Source organism: Centropristis striata, chromosome 4 (assembly GCF_030273125.1).
Source record: "Centropristis striata isolate RG_2023a ecotype Rhode Island chromosome 4, C.striata_1.0, whole genome shotgun sequence".
Taxonomy (NCBI): domain Eukaryota; kingdom Metazoa; phylum Chordata; class Actinopteri; order Perciformes; family Serranidae; genus Centropristis; species Centropristis striata.
The window spans coordinates 29509684-29532070 of NC_081520.1; the positions used below are offsets into that span (position 1 = coordinate 29509684).

Below are 22387 nucleotides of genomic sequence, written 5' to 3' on the forward strand. Positions count from 1 at the left end.
TTCATGTTCAATTGTTTCTCATTTTTGGTGCTAAGTGCACAAAATAGTCTCTTTTCTGGAGTCCAAGAAATCGGCGGCTCATTACTTCTTCATGACATCACGATGTAAAAATTAAGCTACATCGAGTCCTGCCGTCAAGTTCCCTCTAAAGTTCTGACTTGAAACTCCATGCAAGTTTTTGTTTGATGACTATAGGCCAAGTAAAACCAGAGATAAGGTCAAATATATTTAGTTTAAAAATATAAAAGTAGATGTTCTCCTCATATTACCTCTTATATGTTATATTTGTAACCAACATTTAAAATTCTACAATGAGCATGATTGTGTTTTGAAAGTTAAAGTTAGTTGGGGTTTTTTTTGTTTCTTTTGGGTTCAAAGTGTTGATCGAGTAAGCCAAGTAAAAAAAAAAAAAAATGGTAATAACAGATGTATGACTAGAAAAACACAACACACAAGTCCTGAGCTGCATCATCTAAAGTTATTCTTCCCAGCTTCCAGATGATAAGCAGTGTAGTGGAAGAGGTTAATAATCTGTTACAGGAAGGTATGAGTAATAAAGATACTAAACTGGTATGGATTGTCACTACAGCAACCTGTGACTTTCTGTGGACTATGCCAGCACCTCCTCCTCCTCCTCCTCCTCCTGTGGGTGCAGTTGCTACAGAGACACTGTGAGTCAGTCTTGTCATGTGGGTGGGATGGCGGTAGCCCTGGCTTCAACCCAAACACTGTCGTAAAACACAAAGAGCCTTAAACCAAGGGCTTCCTGCCAGCGCCGCTGTCAGTGGGGACCGTGCAAAGTCAATACAGAGCAGCTCGTCCAGTGATCCAAAAGAGATGCGCATCTGTCTCCATCCTTGCACTCTGTCCCTGTGAATGTCTTCAGACGGCATGTGAAGGAGGAGACAGTGCTGATGTCACTCAGTCTGTGTCATCCACAATGACATGAGGCGCCTCCTGAACCACAATCACATTAAAACAGTCTGGCAATCTCATAATTAAATTTGCAATATTTTCATTGCATTTATTCATTTAATTGTCCAATATTGTTTTAGGGGAATAACAGTATTTCTTCATATAAAGGCAGTTTTGGATCCCAGAGCTCCCCTGCTACTGAATGGTGGCTCGCCAAACCAACAACATTTCAGTTTAGAGTTGTCGGTGTTTCTTTTGCGGTATTTTTTCCCGAACAATCAAAACACAAGGAGAATACAATTTGTTTAACCCCTGGTGCATTACTTCTTTATGACATCACAATGTAAAAACGAAGCGGCGTGTTTCCTGATGTCAGCTTCCCTCTAAAGTTCTGACTTGAAACTCCATGCCCGTTTTTGTTTAATGATGATAGGCCAAGTAAAACCAGAGATAAGGTCAGATATATTTAGTATAAAAATATAGAACTAGATGTTCTCCTCATTTTACCTCTTATAAGTTATATTTGTAACCAACATTTAAAATTCTCCATTGAACACGATTGTGTTTTTAAAGTAAAAAAAAAAAAAACCCATAGCTTTTCTCCTTTTGTGTTCAAAATATTGATCCAGTAAGTCAACTATCAGGTCATATAGGTGAGGTTGTGCTGGATAAACTGATACCAACATGGCATGGTAAACATTTTTTAAGTGGCAGAATAAAGAGTATTCGAAAAGACAAAATAGCCCGAAACGCCGAAGGGTTAATAACGGCCATCAACTGTTTAAAAGTACTTGCACATGACTAAATAGATACCAGTGTTTCTCTGGGGGTCGCCGCCCACAAGCAGACCCCAGATCAGCTCTCTGAATAGCCTTCCTGGAATTGAGGCTCATCCGTCCCACTGAGGCTTTTACCGGCACTGTTGCTCTTTTTGGCACTTTGTTCTCTAAACTATGAGGGCTCGCTAATACTGGCTGAGATATAATCACTGTATTAGGTCACATGAGAGAGGCTGGGTCAATGGGAAGTAATAAAACTAAAAGACCAAAAGTCTACAACCATGATTGCAGCACCCTGAGGGAGGCTTTACTCAGGCAAATGTTAAAGTCAGGATGCTAACATGCTATGTTATAACTAGGCAAGCATAATGTTTACCCATAGACTGTTTAAAACTGGAGGATGTCGTCATCATGACATCACAAATTGGTTTGTGGACCCCAGTTTTGAAGCCTTGGCTATTGCCATCCGTTTTTTTGCATACTGGGAGCTGAAAGGACACTATGCTGTCAGCTACTGGTTATAGATTTGGGAGCTGCAGGGCTAATGAACAACAGCAGCTAAACAGAATCACAGGTGTCCCTTTCCCCTTCCTGATGGAGATCTACCAGCAGCAATGTGTTTGTAGAGCTACCTCTATCATTAAGGACCCTCACCACCCCTCCCATGGCCTGTTCTCCCTCCTACCATCTGGGGAAAGTGCAGGTGCATCTGCTGCACATCCTGCAGGATGCTGAAGAGCTTCTTTTCACAAGCTGCACAGCTGGTGTATGGACTGTGTGTCTCCTCCCTACACACACAAACTAAGCACCTGATAAATGAATTCAGTCATTTAAAAACAAACACATACGAAATATATTTTTGCTTTAAATAAGCTAAAATTGTTATTCTTAAAGTCATTTAAATACGATGCATAACAAGTTAACCTGACTTCACCCTGCTTCACACAGGGTCCAATTACTTGCGTGTTGTGCAGATTTTGGCTGAATTACACGGTCCTTATCAGCATATGGAGTTCGCTTAGTTGTTGTGGAACTGTAGATGTTTGAACCTGCTGTTATTGCATTAGACTGCATGATATCGTTGAGCTTCAATGGGCACATTTCCTTGTAAAACTCAGCAATTTCCATCCACTGATGAGGACCGTGAAATACGATCAAAAGCTCCTGAACAAGCCAGTAGGTGGACCTTGAGTGAAGAGTTGCACTGTTTGTGGCTTTAGATTCTGGTCACATCACATTATGTTATGTGCTTTTTGACATTGGTAGAGCCAAAAATAACTAAAATCAATCATACTGAGCATCAAATAAACTAAACGTTTCTAGAAAAAAATACAGATCTTGAAATTGAAACTGTAGGAAAGACTCGAAGAGTGTATTTGAGGTCAGAACAGAACTGAACTATCATACTTAACTGACAGAAATCAAACTTATTCAATGTGCATTTTCCTAAACACTTAAAATACTATTGAAAAGTATCAATGTTTAATCACATTTATTCGTCCTTATCCCTCAGCACTGCCATAATCCAAAGTGTTGCTTAGTCTTATGTGTAAATCCGCTTTAAGAGGATTTCTCGGCACTGCAAAGTCATGCACCACCCCCCGACTCCCCCTTTGTTGTTAGAGAAGTGGAGCTGAACAGAAACTGTTCCAAAGAATGGGTCTGATCTTTATTATGGGGTATTTAAAGGTTTTCATCCACACTTTTTGTTGTTGTTGGACAGGAACCATGAGTCTGCAGGCTCCAGCAAATTAGTGGGGAGCTGATGGAGCTTTTACACTCACAAAGAGGTGAAATAATGATAATATGGAATGCATACATGCAAAGAGGCGGAGTACATTTCTGGTGAACCCCAAGACAGTAAAAAAAAACATGCCTGGGATAGATTTAAAGTAAAATCTCATAAAAGATAAGCGAGCAGCTCACCAGCCTCTTGTAAAATGTATCACCCACCTCAGGCCAAGAAAATAATGAGTGTGAACAACAGTTGAAGATTTAATAACTCATGTTTGGAAACTTTATTGTTTTTGCAAATATGCTCAGGAACACCCAGCAAAATGTTTAAAAGACTCGTGATACAGACTGTGCTCGCAAATCAAGACAGATTTGCAGCGTTAACATGCACAACACAACTCCACGTGTTCACAAGTGACAGTGCAGATAAACACCAGACACAGGATCTGATAGAAAACAAGACCAAAGGGTGAAAAAGAATGCAAGTGTGATAGAGAACAGGATTGCAGTTTACAGAAGACCTGTGCAATGTCATTTACTTTTCTAAAATATATAAAACACTGGCTGCTCTAATTAACATTTGGCATGAATAGTTGAGGTTCTGAAGACAAACAGCTGTGTGCATTGTTTGCAGGGAAACACGTAACAGCTACAAAAGCAGGTCAAGTACGAAAGAATATTGATGCAACCACTGCAACATTTTTTTTAAATCACTTTTTTGTTATAAAACATTTCTTGCTTTAAAGAGATCATGTTAATGAAATATAAGATATTTTTACTATAAAGATGTAGCTTTCTCCATATTTTTTTTTACAAGGAACATTTCAAGCTGGAACAACAAATCTTTCATCTTGTTGTATCATATCCATTACAACACAAAATCAACATGTCTGCGTGTTCTCATTATAACATGATTGTTATGAGAAAAAAGGTCGAGCTAAACAGAGGCTAATAAATAAAGTCTGATGTAGGGTCATTTTCCTATCAACTTTCCTACAAATTAACTTCCTTTTGCAACCAGTAAAGTCGCCCCCTGCTGACCATTAGGAAGAATGCAGGTTTAAGGCACTACTGAATTGGCTGGTTTCCACTTTATTCTAGCAAGGATTTTAGTTCCTTCATACATCGACTGGCCACTTAATTAGGTACACCAGTACAATGAAATAGAACAGCTCTGCCAAAAATTCTACAATTATGAAAGGTTTGGTTGACTGAAGGTAATAATTCTACTTTATGTTTATTATTGAGGTCACAGTGGGTGGTAGTTGTGTACTGGAGTGCATTATATTGACAGGTGTTCCTAATATTCTGGCATTACCATGTATGTTAATTGGGAGAACTAAAATATAAGAAACACCTCTTAATATAATGTTCAAAACTACTGCAAACTACAACCTCTATAATGAAGATGTAGTTACATTAATAACTCAAAACCATCCATCCATCATTGTAAAGGCAGAATTTATGGATGCAGATGTTGTATTGGATCATTAGGTTATACAAGTGGCCCTAATAAAGTGGCCAGTCTGTATTTCAATATATAACTATGTAGCAACACCTGTGCTTGTTATTTTTTCCATTTCATTTTATATTTTTATTTGCAGTCAGACCAAAAACATATTTGTGATAGCTAAAATTTGTAAAGTGTGTGACTGGTGATGCCCTCTGCAACCCTGCAAACAATAAACAGATATAAAGGTCCAAGCATCAAATAATAATGTTAATATTTCTAAACAATAACAAGACTAGTCTGTCCTCTCTTCGGGTACTGATAGGATCTCTTTCCTCATTAAAACAACATACCAACTTATGTTATAGCAAGAAAATGCCTTGCTTTATTTAGATCCATTGATTTTGTGTAGTGTTTTGTAACATAATAAGATAAAGTGGTATGTAACCACAAAAACAATATTATAACATTAGAAAGTTGTTCTTGCAAGAAAATGTTCTTGTTATAATGATATACTGAGCAGATATTTACTGTCACGGTGGCATTACATAAGAGAATATGTCATTCCTTCAACAGCATTAGAAAATCTCTTCACAACAAATGTAACAGCTTTAACATTCAGCACAATTTGACACATTAAACAAACAGTTTCACTACAGAGGGCTGGAACTGGGTGCTTATCTTCTACTAAGGCAGGTATCAGTGGCTACGCTGCAGCTGCATCACTGCAGGACAGGCAGACCAAACTTCATCAGGTGACCTTGTAAGGCAAAATCCAGTTAAAAGCACTTCAAAAGTGAGGACGCTCCTCCTTGTCAGCACGAGGACATCAAAAAGTCATATATTAGTAAGTCAAGCAAATAAATAGGTTAATAAATAGGCTGAATCACAAGTTTACAATAGAAAGGGTGAAAGGGTGCAAAACACGAATGATAGCAACATTTACTTCTTTTTTGTTTTACTTGCATGATGCAAGATGCAGAAGCGGTCACAGGAGACATATCTGACATATTTTAAATTAGAAAACACTTCATCTTTTATAACCCATTGGTCCCAATGCTCAATTCACATAACTTCTCCAGTATTACGAATCACATAACTTCTTCGACTTTAAGTCATAACATTTTAGAACATTAAAATGTTGCCAGGAATGGTTAAGAAACTAAATTACTCTGGCCAGCTGCAGCTGATGATGAACTAAGCAGTATTTTAAGACGGACTGCGTTAAGACATTCGGGTTACACTGTGTTAGAGATATGAAGGATCATGTGTGTTGTAACATACTTTGGATAGATATTTTTGTCTTAAAAACTACAGTAGTTATTTGCTTTTTTTGTCTTTATCTAATTAAAAAAATAAGCACTGATTGCTGTGTTCTATCCATGAAGGCAGTAAGATGCTAAGGCAGATTTTCAAAGTGCAAAACCTTTCTACAGTATGTTTAAATGAAAGAAGACTGTGTGGTAACAGCTATAAAATCTCTTCAGAAATTTTAAGGTGAATGAAGATGATCGACTCCACAACTACACGGTCCATGAACTGAATATTTACACTTCATGTGTGTAATTTAGCTTATTGGGTGGCAAGGATCAATTCACTAATCACATGGTACGTTGAAATTAGAATAAGGATCCGTTAGAACAGCCCTTTGCAATGATTGGGGGGAAAACAAACCTTCATATGTTGGGAAAAAGTGGGACAAATTAATCAATTTGTGATAAGGTCATAATCCCTGTCCCCTCCATGTTAGTGGATGGGACACTGGCCAAACTAAAAACTCAAAGTAGACGTTAAATAAATGTTTCCCAAAGATTTTACATAGTGCTTATCATGCCTATGCATCTAAAAGTCTTCATTTTTCAAGTTTGATTTAATCGGTTATTTAATGGTATAAAATTGTGGTGTAAAGTCATGATTGACAGCTCGCATTGTGCTCTAATGGGGCGGGAAGCTCATTAATGCAAATATCTAATCAGCCAATCACATGGCAGCAGTTAGCCATTTAGGCATGTAGACATGGTGAAGACAAGCTGCTGAAGTTCAAAGCGAGCATCAGAATGGGGAAGAAAGGTGATTTAAGTGACTTTGAACGTGTCATGGTTGTTGGTCTGAGTATTTCACAAACTGCTGATCTAACAACCATCTCCAGGGTTTACAGAGAATGGTCCCAAAAAGAGAAAATATCCAGAGAGCCTTGATGCTTCTTGATGTCAGAGGAGAATGGAGACTGGTTCAACAGGAACTCAAATAACCACTGGTTACAACCAAGGTCTGCAGAAGACCATCTCTGAACACACAACACGTTCAACCTTGAAGCAGATAAAGACCACACCACCACTTTATTAGGTACACCTTGTAGCTTATAAAGTGGCCCGTGATTGTATATTCAATTGAAAATCAGTACCAGGACAGTATATTTATCAACTCTGAATATGATGCCAGCAGCATGTTTGAAAATAGTAAAAACAAAAGACTGGGAAATTGGGGAATATTCAAAAAACACCCTGTATGGTAACCACTTGCTAAAACCAAGGTACAACCTTGAAGCAGATTAAGACCACACCGCCACTTCATTACGTACACTTTGCTGATTATTAAAGTGACAGATGAGTGCATATATTGGCTTCACTTTTTGAACGGTGGAGATGCTTCTACAATTCTTGATATATAGTATTTCATTAGTTGTCACACCGTCATAAATTAGAGGGACACACGAATAGAACTTTACTTACTGACTTAACATGCTTTTCCCTCTATGTCAAAATATCTGCTGTGAAGAGTGTTGACAAGATTCACAGAATGCACAGTTTTCATAGGGACTATTCTATTGTATTTGGGTGGAGGTACAAACATCAGCAGTATAGATACCACTGACTGTAAGTGAGACTCCAGCAGTTCACTGTTCTCACTATTGGTATGCTATGCTATGGACCTAGACCATCCCTAAATCCTCTGTGTTTTTGTGGAGCCCGGTTTTATATGATTTAGACATTAACTGCACATATAATTCTCCAAGGGACCCATTAAAGGAACTGTGACGCATCTGTGAAGCCAGTTAAATATATCATGGCCAACGCTTCACCATGCTACACTACAGTATGTACTGTTCCTACACCTGGACATTTGCAGGTGAAATAAAATTGCTGCCAGATACATGTAATCCCTCAGGAAGGCTCAGATTTAGGAAGTATAGCTCACATTATGTCAGAATCACATGTGTGGCTCGAAACAGAGCCTGTGGGATATTAAAGAATGGGTCAACAGAGAATAGAAACAGTGATGCTAAATCCCGTTAGAGCATTTTGTGATTTAAGTTAGGGAGAGAAAGCAAATCTTGCTCCTCCAGATTAGTGCAACAGGTGTGGGGTTTTCTACCCTCAGACGGCAAGAGATGATGAGGGAAGAGTGCGAAAAGCATCTGAAATGAGTTTAGTCAAAGCTGCAGAGTTTAGCAAGCAGGAAGAGGCCTGATGTGAAGATCGGGGAAGGCTTTGCCACATGCTGAGATCTGACAAGCACATCAGACACGTTCTCAGATCAAACACAAACCAGGTGCTCTCATGTAATCAAAGCTGCTTTGAATATAGTTAGTGTTGAAGTGTGTGTCTGTGTGTGTGTGTGTGTGTGTGTGTGTGTGTGTGTGTAAGCCTCACATATCAACACATCAACATGTAATCAAAGACAGGTCTGAGGGACGTCAGGAGTTTCAATTGGGAACAGAGAATTTTCACCTGAAACATTCACTTACACTCAGAAAAGAAGAACATTAGTAGAACAGGAGCAGCCTCGCTGTCTCTCTGCTTTTCAGCCATTCATTAGTGGTGAATGATCAGTTAGGATGACAGAAATTACAGAAAAATTAAAACTGGGTTTGCAGGTGTTCCTGTGGGGGTTTTATCCTCATGCCAGCAGCTTCTCTGGGTTCTTGGAGAGGGTACGCAACAGGCTCCTCTGGAAGTCCTCCTCGGGTATTTCAGGAACCAGGAACTCCAACAGAAGATCAAATATGCAGTAGACCAGATGTCTAAGAGAACAGAGGACCAGCAGTCAGTATATTTTCTTTAATGTAAGTGAGACTGGGTGAGGAAGAGTTAATCAAGCTGTTCTCACATTCAATGTCATATGTCATGACAAATAGCCCTGAGCACTTTCTTTTTATACTGCCACCATGTATGTAAAGGCAATAACCAATGAATTGCTTCTGATCAGATTGGAAAGATCTGAAGTAAGAAAAACACATTTTCTCTATGATTCCAAAGCAGAACAATGGAAAACTAACAATGGTGAAAGTAAAGATACCACTATCCGTGGACAAGATAATGCATGTATCTTGTCTGTGTTTTGACTTGTATAAGAATCTTTTGCCTTTATCACCAATAGCACAAAGTAGGGTAGTTTTAGCCTGTATAAATAAATAAAAAATGTAAAACAAAGTAAAAATCAATCATAAATCTAAAATGTAGTGTAAATTGCAAATCTCAACAGTTGCCAAATACAAAAAAATTATCTTGACTCTTGAGTATTAGCAAATAATAATAATTAAAATAATAATAATAATCATCATCATCATCATCATCATCATCCACTTTGAGAGCTAAATGTGAGCAATTAACTCACATAATATTTTTCACACGGCTTTCCACTAGGAATTATTAGGCTAGGAGGGTCTCTGCCCCCCTCGAGAATTTATTTTCATAAAATCCCAAATTTGGTGCCTCTCACACATTCTAATGCCACTATTCCATCATATACACTGATCTTAATCATTGCCTATTTATTTTAATTAATGATTGTAAAGGAGAATAAGGGTTCTTGTATGTTTTATTTGAGGCATCTTATTTTGACAGTCTTCTTGTAAATGATGTGGTGTTAACACACTGTGCTCTTATTTTGAAAACTGCATTGTTTAGCGACAAGAAGTAATAGTAGCTTTTTGTGATTAACACAACTTTAATTGTTAGCTAATATTAGCTGAAAAAATATATATATCGGTGTAATAGTAAACGATACGATATGGCACACCCCTACCACAAAGTGCTACCAACTGTAATAAAGTGCCCACTGAGTGTATACTGTATGCTCACCTGTTAATGTAGGGGTCCTGAAGAGAGTCCAGTGCAGTCTGCCAGCTGAGTTTGTACTTGTCAGAGCCCAACATGTCTGAGATCAGATCTAGAAAGACAAAGACACAGAGAACTATGTGACACTGTGTAACCAGCTGTTTGTTGTGCGTGTTTGTCCCTCTTTCATTATTGTAAGATGAGGCAATCATTTCATTTGGTTATTTAATAACAGAGATATACTAAGCATGCAATTTTACAGTTGAAAATGAAGGTTGTCTCTATTAGACAAACTATGTAAAGGCGATACAGTTTCAAAATTATCTCAAACTTATCTTTGCAATTTTTATGGAGATTTTTTTTGTTAGTTATCCATCTACCCCAATACCAATATACAACTAATTGGCAATAACTGGTCTGGCACTAATATACTGTCAACTCAATTGCTTGTATATGTACCTGGTAGGAGTGTCATCAGACAGTGTAAGGCTTGTTGCCTGGTGCTGTCCTTCTGCTGCTGGCTGCGATCAGGCCGAGGGGCCGTCGGCAGAGTTCCTCCTGGCCACACAGACTCCTGGATCACCTGCAGATACACCACCCAGTATGCAGTGCATGTCAGGTTTGCTACGCTCACATCCAGCCATCTGAAATTCACAAACACACAACAGTGGTTTCAAGTTAGCACAGTTGAGGAGCCTAAAACTGGCATCTGCTTAAAGGTGACTGAAATGATCCAGTCTTGAGACCTGCTCACACCAACATTTTACTATGAAATTAAGATGAAAACTGTTCAGTCCACATATGTACGCTGCTGACACGCCAGCAAGCCACCTGGACAATAGTGACCTTTAAGGGCACAGGGTGCAAAGTGTGCAAAATGGACAAAGTAATCATAGCTAATTAGCTGTGTTGAATGATTGACCTTTATTTAGTTAGTTAGTAAAAACTGTTGCACAGAAACGGCATGGTTTGCACATAAATTATTCCTTTGAATGAACTGTGAAGTTATTCTTCCATTTGTAACTACAGTTGAACAATCTAGTTGTAGTTGCAGATCATCAGAATGGCAGGAAAGATATACTGAACACATAATGTGGATTGTTCACAGGCTGACTGCTGCAGAACTTTTCTTCCACTATAATCAATGCCCCTATGCGTCACTGATATGCTGAAGTGAGCAAATTGCTTCATTTACGGTAACAGATGCTTCTCTGTTTATTGTAGCAAAAATCATGCTGTTCTAATTTAACCCAGTCAAGTCTGGTCATATTCTTTATAATAATTTGTGTGCACAAATGAGCAAAAGGTCACGGTTGAAGTAAACAGAACAGTAGATAAAAAACAGAGAGAAGCTCTGGGAGCTATTGTGACTGACTTGGACAAGCTGCCATGTTAGCGGTTAGCTCTTAAAGTACCACAGTTACCAACCAACTAGCCCTGCGAGTAGTCACTACATCACTACATGTCCAGCCCCACTAATTTTTATGGATGAGTAAATGTCCTCGCCGCCTTACATAAAAGTATATCTCATGTCAAGGTACAATGACCTTTGGAACAGTTGGTTAACTTCCTGATTTTAGTCAGTGAGTGTGTTATGACCTCCATAATGCCTGATCTGACCACTACTAAGTGATCCTGGCATCAGACCAGCCAATCCCTTCATTCCCTTCAGACCCATGCCTCATTGCATTCCCACACAGATTTGAAACTTAAAGTATAGCAGAGGAGTCCAGCCTGGCACCGCCTCACACTGGAAGTGATCTCAAACTGAGCCTATTTCCCTACAGTCTTCCACATAACTAATGGATTTAAGGTCTCGTAATGAGTAAATTCAATAGACCCTGTGTAGCTGGGAGACGTTGACTCTTCCGTTCTGACTTGACCTTTTTTCAGAAGATTTACCACCTGAGGGTTGGAAACACAGCCAGTCGCCACCCAGACTGGATGAGGAGGTTATTTAAAGCACAAAGTAAAAGCTAAAAACAACATCTCAATGCAGCTCAAGTATTCAAGCATTGTGCGGGTCAGGAGCATAAAGCGGCAGGAGATAGTAGCAATTTGGATGTAGTCTGAAGGAAAGTGATGAACGTACAAAAAAATTGGCTGTTCGAGACCATTTAACCCATTGACGCCTAAAACTGCCTGTAAAACCTCTGGGCGATTTTAAAATAAGCCCCTAAAACCTGAAGTTTTTCTGGAAATTCAACAGAAGTGTCAACGCTTCTACTAAATAATAGATTTGTCAGCCTCTGTAGCAGATAGAATTAAATTCAAAAAGTATTTGAGAGCTTATACAAATACTACAAAACGACGTATCCGCTTTCCAGGCTTCAATGGGTTAAGGCCTTTAATAAGGCAATTCCACAATGTGTAAACGTTTTCTAGGACTGACAGACCCTAAAAATGAAACCCCATGCAGATACTGTTGTGCAACATTGTTCGAAACCTCAGAGTTCTGTTAAAAAGAACCAGGGACCTCCCTCTGGGCCTAATGTTCTGCTTCTTTTGCTCACTTCATGTTGCCCCTAATAAAGTTATTTCATTAGCTTGTTCTGGCCAGTTACCACACAGCTTGACTGCACTCAGAGAAGTGATGGAGGGACACTTCGTGCCAGCCACAATGTTGGGTTTCCACTATTTACATGTTTTTCATCCCTTAGTATTTCATAACAGCAAAAGCCGCCAAATATTCAATATTTCTGGAAAGATACTTTTGATTCCTCAAAGTATACAACTGCAAAGGAAAATTATGTAAAAAATGATCCAATCCAACTTAAGTTCCAACAAACATACAGGAAATTAACCAACTTTAACAGATGTTTAGGCCTCTGCGTCGTGATGAAAATCACTCGGTAGCACCTGGAGTGGTGAGGTCACAAGCATTTTATTCAAACAGTCTACAAGTGAGCCCATGAAAGAGAGACTGTGAAGGCTTGACATACCCATCCTTTTTTTAATGTGGGGTGATCGCAGTGCCTGGGCTGGTGATGAATCAGCAGGGAATCAGTGCTAATGTTAGCCAGCACTTTTAGAGCAAAATGGGTTTAAAAGATTAAATTAGGATTATTGGAAATGTTAATAAAACATAAGGTTTATATGACAGTAGATAATGTTGCAAATTGTGCAAGTATGTTGTGGAGGCACTGAAGTTTTGCCTCAGCCCCAGTAACAGGAGTGTATTTTGGTCGGTTCAAAGTCAGCAGGTGGACAATGAAGTTTGTCTCTTCACCAGCTCATACCAGTCAGAGACAAGCTCCTTAAATCACACTGACTTATGGCTGGCCACTGCAAACAGAATTATATGGACACTGAGACCTCCAGGCACTCCAGACACAATAATGAGCAGATGCACCGAGACGTTATTTGGACAAATTTACAGTTTGTCAGGGATTCCACATTCACTTAAGTGCTACGGCTGTAAATCTAGAACTACTAAATCTCCTTACAAGCTGCTACAGGAGAAAAAATGTTTATCATTCCTTTAAGGGCTTGCTTTTCTTTCTTCAAACATATTCATTTGATATTTTTTGATTTTGACTAGGAGACACAGAGGAAGCAACATTTCTATGTGGCATTCTCCTCAAGCAACCATTTAAAGCATATTGTTTATTACCTAAATCATTTTTATTACCATCTAATACTAGAAGACCAAAGGTATCCATTGGTACCAAACATGTCATGATAGCTTGTCAGACAGGGGCTTGATAATGCTCCAAAGTAAATTTTAGCACGGGTAAAACTGACATGGCCATTTTAAAAGGCCATTTGTGAGGGCTACTCACACTCGCCACCGAGTTTAAATGATTGATGAGCTCAGTTAGTGTCAGGTGTGTATGTCTCTTTTGCCCCTAATTTAGACCAAGTGTGGGAGGCCTATATATCAGGACCCCCAGGATTCCATTGTAAAAAATTGTCAAATCCCACGCTGGAAATCCACAGTGAGCTTTTTAAAAAAAAAAAAAAATTGAGACTAGTTTCTTTGATATTTCCAAAAGATCAGAGGAAGGCATTTACAATTATTGAAAAATACACTCTATTTATTCAAATTCTCAACGCAGAAACAAAATACATTCAAGTTGTCCTGTTCTTCTTACTATTACATGCAAAAAATAAACCTTCAGTGCAATTATAAAACTGGCAACTCCGGTTTTGTCAAGGAAAAGATTAACTGGATTCATGTGTAGCTGTCACTTCATGTAAAAAATCAGTTCAAGAACATCATGTAAACCACATGTTCAAATAAAGTGTAGGAGGATTCTTCGCACACAGGTTTAGGTTGACGGCAGTCCAGTAAGATTTATTCAATATTAAGATGATCTTCATTTTTGTCAGTGTCAGTAGCAATCAATTTGTCACGTCAAAATCTCGTAATTCCGCGGATTTTCCGTTTTACGCGGTGATCGCAGAATCCTGGGGGGCCTATATATGAAGTTGGGTTCCAGTGCTCTGTGCTGACTCATTGTCTCTCCTTCAGAAGCAGTGAGAGCATCTCCTCTTACATTTAGCGATCCTTTCTCGTGTCATGGCCTCGGTCATTATTAAACCCAGCTCTTTGTGTTTTTCAAAGGCTTCCTTGACAGCCATTTTTGTTTTTGGTTTATAAGGGCTATCATATGCTCCCTGAGTTCATTTTTTAAGTCAGCTGCTCGGCAGTGGTGGTTTAGTTAAGATTTATTTTCATGCAGTACTATTGTATTCGAAAATGTTTGCATACTGGGATCCCTAAACAGACTTGTAATTACATAAATTGAATACGACTGGAAAGCTGAGACTCTTGTGGGTTCAATGAGCTCAATTTTATTAATGTGTGATGATGTTTGTCCTCATAGTAGCCATTCCATTGCAAAAATAAACAATCACTAGCGCCACATCCCAGCTCAAAAATGCCCTTGCCTAATTGACAATTACGAGTGGAAAAAGTGACAGATCCAGTCAGCTTGGGTGGCTGCATGAGCAATGAGAAGGAAGGCCAATATTAACTTGGACAAGTGAATTACACATTTAATGAACTGTCTGTAAGTTGACAGAGGAGGCTCAAGGTTGATGGCTCTAATGCAGTTCATTTAAAATACGTGTTGCCATTAAATTAAAGTGTTTGTTTCATGAGTGGATTATGAGACTGTGAGCCTCTGGGCACAGATGTGCAAAAGGCCCCATTGCCTCAGTTGTAGTTGTTTTGAGTCACTTTGTAACTGTTTTGGTCTTTTTGTTGTTCTTTTTGTTGCTTTTAGTCATTTTTATCCCTTTGTAATAATCTTCTGTCATTTTGTAGGTTTTTTTAATCACTCTGTAATTGTATTGGTCTTTGTTTGCCTGTGGTTGGCTGTTTCAGTCGTTTTCCATCTCATTGTGGTTGTTTCGCCCCATTTCATTTTCGTCAGGAATCTTTTTTTCTGTCCTTTGGTCATTTATTTTCTTTGTTGATTCTGCCCCAGTATCAGCATAAACACAAAACATAATATCTAAAATCAAATTCTCTGAAGAAAATGTCCTAAATCCAAGTGGATGTTGGTGCCAAATTTAAACAAATTATCCTGCATAACAAAAATTAGACTGGCACTACTGATATTGTGCGTTGCTCTCTGATCGTGGCACCAGTTGGCAACTGCTTATTAAACAATCTATACAAATCTTAGTAGCTCATTTCAATATTATATTTGGAAACAGTCACTGCAAATGAATGCGGGTAGTGCAAACATCAGAGCCTGTATCAGACTTGTAGCTGGAGGATAAGAACAAAGTTCCATGTTGCCCGTTTTTTTATTTCACAATAACGAAAAGCATCAGTTTTCATTCAGTGTCACTCATCCAGTGTGTTTCCCTTTAAAGTATCCACGCTGGAGGTTCAGACACTGTTCAGGATTTAAAAGACAGACTTGTCTACTCAGACCATAGTAATCCAGACATGTGGAGTCAAAAACAGCAAAGAAACACATTTTAATGCACATGCATCACAGCTTGCATACACAAGTCTGTTGCTTAGGTTAAATTAGCTCCATATGTTGTAGCTGCAGGCAGAGTCTCTTGACTACAGCAGACTCCTGCAAATAAAGTCCTCAGACAATTTTTCAGAGCTCAACAGGATTAACACACACAACCTGCTCTGAATTTGAACTTCAATCACTGTTGCTACCATATAAAAGATTTTAATAGATGTAAATGCTCATACTGCACAAAAATATTAAGTCACTAAAGTACAGTAACAATTTGATAACTCATCCATACTTAGAAAATCTATTTAATTTAGGTATCTTACTAAATAAAGTATTGATGTTCCAGGCCTCCAATCCCATATCAGTGTTGTGAAAGTTCACACTTCAAACACTAGCTCAAAGTTCAGTTCACATAGATTACGGATTAGATTAAGAGATGTGTCCTTTCACATAGGTTGCCGCTCTGGTTGATGTTCGGACTTGTTTTTTCAGACCCAGTGGGCACAATTTGCATTAAAATGTGACATCTTTCCCATTGGAATCTGTACTGATCCATAAAATGTTTGTTCATAAAATATAGCAGTACTGCAAGGTGCATTTTTATGCCAGTTGCACTCGCCCCTTTAACCCTGCTACAAGAAACACATTGCTTTAACAGGAGAGCAACATAGTTTTTCGAGTAACATCTGTTGTAAGCAGACACAAGAGTTAACAAGACTCTTGTTCACGTTCATTATTTACAAACGGACACATTTAATTCAACTTTTTTTTTGTCTTTAGCGCGTTAATGCACAGCACTAGTTGTTACACACGTAAAACAGAAGAAACAAACTTTAAATGTAAAAACATGCTTTGAGTTGTGTTCATGCATGTAAATCATAGTTTGTATGAATAATAGTGTCCAGTCTGATGCGCAGATGGCAACTGAAAACACAATTTAAATGCTTTCTGTGTTTTATATCAATCATAAGGAACAGAATTGTCTGTACAATATTCACATACTATCATCCTAAATGTACAGTTTTGTTTCATGCACACATTAAGCCTCTATTCTTTAACACATGCAGGCTTTTATCTATTGGAATACCTTTTGTGTTAACTAATGCAATACATCTTGATCGATGACGTAATTCATAGGGAAGAATGCAACCACAGCACTACAAACCCACTTAACTGCGACCTTAGTCCTGAGGTGAGTGCTGTGAATGTGTACTGTTTACCCCGGTTCCCATTAAGAGTTCCAGTGTCAGTAAATGGTCTTACATCATAGAGAACAGCAGGAGAACATGAAAACAGTTTACATCCCCACAGATGAGATCATTTATCTGCAATCTGTGTGTAATAAGGAGGAATCACCAGTCATGATGTGGACAGGTCAGTGAGGACAGACAGAACTCATGTGGAGATGAGTGCAAGACCATGAGCAAAAAATTCCTGGTAAGAGGACGCTGCTGAGTTTCTTAATATGAACACACCATGACATCTCTTGAGGCTCGAAGCTGTGCTAGTAGTGAATGAGAGCATGGCTAAAATGACCAGTGTCTGGTAGTCATGGCTCATTTTCTCCTTTATTTTCAGACAAAATCTCAAGTCCTCAGGGCAGCTTCTAATATTAGTACCTGCCACCACCAAATGGGGATAAAGTGTTGGCAGAGCGGGTAAAATCATCAGGCTATCCACCACTTTGGCAGAGAGGAAAAACAAACGACAGAAAGACACATTTAGTCAGGTTGAGGCTGTAGTGGACTAAGTTTTAAAGCTGCAGAGATGTATCTATGTAGTGCATATAAAACTAAAAGATCTAAGGAACCCATTGGTACCAACTATGTCATATCTTGTCAGGAAGGGGAAATAACTCTACAAAGTAAGACTAACTTTTATCAAGAGAAAAACTGACATGAATGAATGTGCCAGATAAACACTAGATATTTGACACTGTAATTAGACCCAAATAGCGAGGAAAATATCAGGCACATACTGTATCTGCTCTGAACAGGATTAAATCCGCTGATCAGCACCTAAAAACACTCTTTTCAGAAATAAATTTGCTACAGAATGGCTCACAAACATTCAGACATATAGAGTAGGAATCCTGAAGTACCTCAGCACACAATTCATTCCAGATATTGGAACAAATTGTAGTTTCCTAACTGCCTTGATACACATATCCAATGTCAATTATACCGCTGTGAAAATTCGAACACATTCCATTGTTTCTTTTAGGAGAAACTGTTGTGGCAAAAATAAAGTCAGTGCCAGGTGCCCACCAAAACTAGCTCTGTCCAGTTTAAGAAGCAGGGATAAAATTAGAGGTGAGTTAATATGATGAAGTGTTAATTGTCCAGTATTAGCAGCCAACAGTCATCATGGCTAAGATTAACTTTACATCTGTTTATATACAACATGCACTATTTGTGGATATAGTAGCATGATAGTGTTTACAGTGTTTACTAAATGGAGTTATCATGTGCTAAAACATGTTTCTCATGAGTATTTGGGGATCCCACCGAAATAGATATTTATATATTTTTTTCCATTTGAATAGTTTTCTGCAAAACACTAACAACTAAGAAAATGAAGATAAAATGGTGCAATCAAGGGCAATGGCTTGTTAGCGTGCAGAGTTGTTACGTAGCCCACAAGAACAAAAATATGTGCTTCAGCCATAATTTTCAGTCATAAATCTCACCTTCTTTAAAAGCAATCGATAAACTTTCATTCTCATCAATACAGCTTCTTTCACTGTCTCCGTCATGCTTCACGCTTTCAAACACATTCTACTGTGCCACACTGGAGCCTCTGTTCTTTCTCTTGTTGTTGCATGCCTCTCAAAATCCAAAGAAATGTTAGCAGCGCCTTGTGCGTGTGAGTGCTACATAACCACAACATCTTCTGCCAAAGTTAGAACAGTTTGGGTATTTAACTCGCAGTTGTGGGCTTGTTTTTCAATGTTATTGGTCAGTCAAATGTGACCACACTAAAAGTCTTGATGAAGCAGATTAGCTGAGTAAAACTTTTAATAAATATCTTGTCAGTTGTTCCCCAACTATAACTTTGATTTTTGCTTATTTAGTCATGAATATTAATTGTTGCAAAGAGAAACGGTTACAGTTGAAAACCATGTTTTCAGGGGCTTCAATATTTTTTCTGGATTTGCCAATCCTGTTGGGTGTGCGAGCTTAAACCAGTGTGATTTTATGCGGTCAAGTGCGACACCTAGTGATATAAATTCGTTATACTGGTCCGGTCCAGTATTTGGTTTAATATCGAACCGGTTAAAAAGGTTTTACACTGGCCCAACCTTATATTTCCTCTAAATATGTGGAAATTTGGTGGTCCATTTGAGGCCATCTAAAAAGTATAAAATATAAAACTAGGCATTGAAAAAAAGAATCTGCCTTTGGGTATGCTTGCTCTAAACTTCTATCCAGTTGCTGATTACAGTGTTAAGAGTGTGAGGGCAACTTCAGCAAGGACAGTGGCATATACACATCAATTATTGTGCCACACAAACGGATATAAAACGCCCCCAACACGAGGAGGCAAATGCAATAACAGGAAAGAGGGTTTTATTACCATCATCATTTTATAGCCCACACAGTAATAGTCATGGTACAGAAAGACAGAAGGAAGGATGCATTCCTGCAGAAAGAGACAGACAAGATTTCCAAACTATGCAGTTGTGAGCAGCACAGATGTCAGCAGTGACCTAACTGTGTGATGTGTCTGCTCTCAGCGAGGCGTACACCTCAGTCTAGCCCTCTGGCACATGGCTCATTACATCACCACCTCCATTCAGGCCACGGTGCCGTCTTACAGCCGTCTGCCTTGCTGTCTAAAGTCAGCTCTGTTTCTCTGTCTGGTTTTATTGGGACTGTCATGGCGCCTTGTTCCCCACGGCTGGTCAAAACACAGACATGTGATGTTATAGCCCTGAGCCAGATTTTAATCACAGGTCCACAGAGGTTTACATTAACACCGTCTTGGTTCCTTGTGTCACATTTTAGTGCACAGGACAAACACTAAGATAGGTGAGTGTAACAAACACCAAGACACACACACACACACAGGTCAAGGTTCCTGCCTAGGCTACAATAACATCCATCGAACTTAAGTCTCTGCTGTCATCACCATGGAAGCCTACGGCAATCACCAAAGAGATTACTTTTCCCTTTGGCCCATGTAGCCACACACAGATTTAGACACAGCATACACACACAGTGCTTTCTACCAATTAGAGCTGACAAATGCCAAGTAATTCTATATGAGAGATTGTGGTCTGGTAAAATCTTAGACTGAACACCATTATTGCTACCACGAAAACCACCAGTTGTTTTCCAGCTCTACTCTGTCAGGGATATTTTTCAAGCAAGAGGAGAGCACCCAACCAATGTTCTGCTCACTGCCTGTGGCCTTAATGTGGCTTATATTCAACAAAACAAGAGGTGTAACTGTATGCAAGTCACATTGATACATAAGTGTGGATCATCTCAGGAGAGGTTTGCAAAATATGTTTACCCCACAAGCCTGTTCTACTGTTACAAACTTTCTGCAGATGTCTGTGTTCTCTTTACTGGCATTTTAAAAACAATTATGTTGCTGCTTGCAACTTTCTCTCAACCAAAAACTTCACTATTGACACCGTGCTTCCTTGAGACCTAGAATAGCTTGCTGTTTGGAACGAGGCTTTTCTAGAGACAAGAGCATTAATTCCAAATGTTAAATCACTGATGTCTAAAATGTCTTTTTTCATCTGTTTTTGAATGAACTGTAGCGAGTGACAGACAGAGCTGCGTTCAGAAGTATAACAGTTAACAGGGGTCCCCTAACAATGCAGTGTGTAGATCTCAAGAGCTCATACTCTGCACTGCACTTCCTTGGTTCCTGAGCAATGTGAAGTGATCAGATGAACGAATGTTCAGAAAAATCCAAGTAATCGAGTACTTGCATTAAGGCAGTGTTTTCTCTCTGTAGTGTATTTTTTGTCAATGAAAAGTACTTCCAGAAGCATTTCTAGCGTTGTATTGGGTTTTAGATTCAGGAGTTTTAGTAGATAAAATAACATCTTTTCAAATCTGTTGTAGAAGAAATGAAGGTACAAACTATTAAGATATACTTTTTCAGACCTCCAACACTGAATCTGAACCTTAAATTGCTCAAATTTTGATGCACATAACGTCAAAAATGCTGAATTATACCCACTGAAAGTATAGAAAGTAAAGTAAATATAGAAATAAAGATACAGTATTTTAAAGAAATGCTGTTTAATATAAATTGGAATATATGGTTGTTGCTCACACAAGACTGCCTGGGTGAAAAACATACTGCTCACATGACAGGGCAGGGAGATGTAGCCTGCTACTTCTGGTGGTAGTGATTACTCCCAACGCTCTAATGGGCCTTCCAGGAGAGAGAAGTTTACAGTGCAGGTGATATACTATAATCCTATGAGGAAAATCCCCTCAAGCACTGCCCTTGAGTTTCCAAAGATACATAGCAGGTGTGGACAGTAGGCAGTGCCAAGCCAATATGAGCTCAGAAGAAGATCCTTGAGAGAGTTAAAGACAGCAACACCTCCACATATCACATCCTTCTACTGCTTTTATTATTCTCAACTGACTGGTTATACATTTTCATCGTGAAACTTACTTAGGCTTATAATGCCAATAAGAGCCAATCAGTGAGATAACAGATCAGATATAGTGTAATATTACTGCTCTCTACCATTTTTGTCAAACTGTTTAGGGCTTTATTCATGTTTCTGTCGCATGGCAGTTTACTGACATTTGATTACTTGCATTGCTAGAAGAAACGCTGTAACCTTGTTGTGCACTACTCACTGTAAACTCACTGACCACTGCATTATCTAGCAAGGTGTACCCAATAAAGTGTTAGTGTGTTCTTCATCTGCTTCAAGGTTGCACGTGTTGTGTGTTCAGAGATGGTCTTCTGCAGACCTTGGTTGTAACCAGTGATTATTTGAGTTCCTGTTGAACCAGTCTCCATTCTCCTCTGACCTCTGGCATCAACAAGCATCAAGGCTCTCTGGATATTTTCTCTTTTTGGGACCATTCTCTGTAAACCCTAGAGATGGTTGTTAGATCAGCAGTTTGTGAAATACTCAGACCAACAACCATGCCATGTTCAAAGTCACTTAAATCACCTTTCTTCCCCATTCTGATGCTCACTTTGATCTACAGCAGCTCGTCTTCACCATGTCTACATGTCTAAACGCTTTGAGTTGCTGTCATGTGACTGGCTGAATAGATATTTGCATTCATGAGCAGTTGGACAGGTGTACCTAATGAAGTGGCTGGTGACTGTCTATCATACTGTTTATCTGAAGCACCAAAGTCATCTTTCAACAAGTCAACATAGCATTGGATCAACTATTAGTGTTTAGGGTGTCCTAACCCTAACCTCACCTCTCCGTACAATTTGTGCATTGCTCTGTTTCGGGATTAAAATCAGAGTCCACGGACAATATAAATATAATGGAAGTAGTCACAGTGATGT

At 38.9% G+C, this 22387-nt stretch overlaps 1 protein-coding gene across 2 annotated transcripts in view; it reads right to left on the reverse strand.

The window, feature by feature from the left end:
* Positions 1-4784: 4784 nt before the first annotated feature.
* snx19b (sorting nexin 19b) overlaps positions 4785-22387 on the reverse strand; it is a 40356-nt gene continuing 22753 nt past the window's right edge. For both annotated transcript variants that reach the window (XM_059330853.1, XM_059330852.1), the window contains exons 12-14: positions 10398-10582; positions 9963-10050; positions 4785-8902 (exon numbers count right to left, since the gene is read on the reverse strand). In XM_059330853.1, the coding sequence (XP_059186836.1) occupies positions 8779-8902; positions 9963-10050; positions 10398-10582 (397 nt within the window). In that variant the 3' untranslated portion in view covers positions 4785-8778. The remainder of the gene's footprint in view (positions 8903-9962; positions 10051-10397; positions 10583-22387) is intronic.